This window comes from Centruroides vittatus, unplaced genomic scaffold (assembly GCF_030686945.1).
Source record: "Centruroides vittatus isolate TY-2023 unplaced genomic scaffold, ASM3068694v2 contig_824, whole genome shotgun sequence".
Taxonomy (NCBI): domain Eukaryota; kingdom Metazoa; phylum Arthropoda; class Arachnida; order Scorpiones; family Buthidae; genus Centruroides; species Centruroides vittatus.
The window spans coordinates 1598008-1600592 of NW_027122537.1; the positions used below are offsets into that span (position 1 = coordinate 1598008).

At 25.4% G+C, this 2585-nt stretch overlaps 1 protein-coding gene across 1 annotated transcript; it reads left to right on the top strand.

The window, feature by feature from the left end:
* Positions 1 to 488: 488 nt before the first annotated feature.
* On the top strand, positions 489 to 2585 carry LOC136982417 (uncharacterized). The gene is made up of 8 exons (XM_067278908.1): positions 489 to 586; positions 659 to 723; positions 821 to 889; positions 1115 to 1141; positions 1976 to 2044; positions 2124 to 2153; positions 2235 to 2276; positions 2413 to 2585. Exons 1-8 carry the CDS (start codon positions 538 to 540, stop codon positions 2500 to 2502), a joined length of 441 nt encoding a protein of 146 aa, XP_067135009.1. The 5' UTR covers positions 489 to 537; the 3' UTR covers positions 2503 to 2585.

The following is a 2585-nucleotide window of genomic DNA, read 5'->3' on the forward strand; positions in this document are numbered from 1 at the left end:
GTAATAAAATTTGATTATTTAGCTGTTTTGACTTAATTGAATTCCTTTCTATTCAGTACTTTTCTACCACCAAACTATTATTTGCCTTCGTGAAGAAAATTCGTGCTTTAGAATTTCCTGTTTCCTTGTGTATTTCGCAAAACTGAAAGAGGAATAATAAATAAAATAAAAATAAAAAATTAGATATAAATTCATAATGTAAAAATTACGATTTATAAATTTTCTCACTAATTCAACAAAAATTTATATATAAATATTCTTCTCTACGGCATTAGATAAACACGAAACTTTAAAGGAAAATTAATAAAAAGTGAACAGAATTTTATGCTTAGTTACAGGAATTTAATTTCGTGCACGAAATTAAACAATTTTCGACCTTCATCGAATTGCGTGGATTAGAAAATACGTCGTTGGCTTTTACGCAACATATAATTTGACACCCTTCCAAATCCTATAGAATTCTTTCACAGCTTTTTCCTATATAAACTCTCTCTACTTGCTAGTGGTTTACACTGATCCCAAGCATTCAGCCTTAAAATGAAGTATTTAGCAGTTTTAGCTTTCGTCGCATTATTTTATGTTTGCAGTAAGTATTCGCGATATTAAATTATAAAAAAAAATAAAATATGATTAAAATTGATATCTCTTTAAACGTTAGATTGCGAAGAGTGTTTCAGTTCGACAACTCAAGATTGTATTAAAGGAAAACTTGAAAAGTTGACTGTGAGTTAAAGAATTTTCTTTTAATTGTGTAGGATATATTTAAACGTATATAGAAAATGAATTATTATTATTATTATTATTATTATTATTGTTATAGGAGGAAGAAAAACAAAAAATTGAAGCTAAAGCTGAAAAGTGTTGCAATGATAAGAAAGATGATAAAAGAGTAACTAATCATAAATTAAATATATTTAATAAACAACAATTATTTAACATTATTTTCAAATAAATAAATAAATTAAACTAAATTAATTATTTATTAAGATATAACAATTTTCAAATACTTTCAATCGTAATTTATATTTTGTAAATTTAAATTTAAGTAATGCTATTTCTATATTTTAAGAATATTTATAAATTTTAATTAATTAATAAATTACTTTACTTTTAGTTGGTATGCATTATAAAACAGTTTCAGGTAAGAATACTCTTTTTTCGAAATTCTAAATTCCTTATTTTTATTAACACTTAAGTTTAAAGTAGTGATTTAAAGAAAAAACAAGAATTTAAAATTTTTTAAAAAGTATTATGCTCTCATTCTACCGTAACCGATTATTATATATTTTATAAAATTAAATTTGCATCTTTCTATATTGTTTTCAGGCCGTACTAGAAACTAAAAGCCTGGTGTGATCTGCAGGCTACGTGAAGCTTTTAATGGTTTCTAGTGACTAAGGTGGGGCCCCTCGGCCATATATGGCACAGTCTTAAGAGGGGAGCCAAATATTGCCCCCCACTTAAGACTTTTAAATCTTTCGCCGAACCTCAACCTTAAGTGAAAATAATCAGACATTAATAAAAAAGATGAAGAGATTATATATTATAAATAATAATCGGTTAGAGATGAATTATCATACATCAGGGATTGCAAACCGTTTTGAGTCCGCGTGCCATACAGTAGACATAATTATCTTTCAAATAATTTATTCGTGCCGAGGTTTCAGACTTCGAATGACTATTTTTAAAGAAATGAAGCGAATATACTTTAATTAGAATAAATTTTAAAAAACTGATTAAGAAAATGATGATATATTCAGCTGAAAACGTAAAACAATAACAAGTGTTTGTGCCACTTTGGACAAGCGGGTCATAGGTTTGCCACCCATGTCGTATATTTTTTAAATAATACATATAAAACAAAATAAGGGAAACTTCAATTTAAAATAATAATTTTTAAGTGAAATTTTTAATATAAATAAAAAATTAAAATAATGCGTGATACAGTAATGACCAATTAACAATTGAATTTCAGGATAATAAAATTTGGGAATGTGTTGAGGACGAGACGAAAAAGTGCTTAATGAACAAATTCAAAGAGAATGTAAATAACTTTAATAATTTAATACGAATTTTTCATCAAGACACCATTTGTTAATTTTTAATATATTTTTTCTTTTTAGAAAAGTATTAAGGATATCGTGAACATTTACGTAATTAAAACTATAAAATATTACATTTAAAAGAAATATATGCAACTTTAAAATTAAGTAAAATTGATCAATTTTTTCCAGATAACTACCGATGATTGCACTAAGGTGTTTGAGGAAGTAAAGGTATTTTATTTAAAAACAATAATTTGTTTATATAATTTATTTAAGACTTTGATTATTGCAAAAGGTCCTACTTTACAGCAGGAGATAATTTAAATCGTATATAATTTTAAAATATAAATTACTTTCTGTTTTATAGAAAAAAGTGGATGAAATATGTTCCGATTACTCCGGTGATGATAAAGACGTCACATTCATGTGCGAATGCAAAGATATGTTTTATCAATAGTGAAAGTGATACAGAATCATTGTTAAGTTTTTGTTTGAGATTTGTAATTATATAAAATGTTTATTAAAATATAAGGAGCATTA

Excerpts from the sequence above, each read along its gene's own strand:
- LOC136982417 (XM_067278908.1), top strand. The coding sequence starts at position 538 with ATGAAGTATTTAGCAGTTTTAGCTTTCGTCGCATTATTTTATGTTTGC. Across the intron at positions 724-820 it reads GAAAACTTGAAAAGTTGACT|GAGGAAGAAAAACAAAAAAT; the intron begins GTGAGTTAAAGA and ends TTATTGTTATAG. Across the intron at positions 1,142-1,975 it reads GCATTATAAAACAGTTTCAG|GATAATAAAATTTGGGAATG; the intron begins GTAAGAATACTC and ends ATTGAATTTCAG.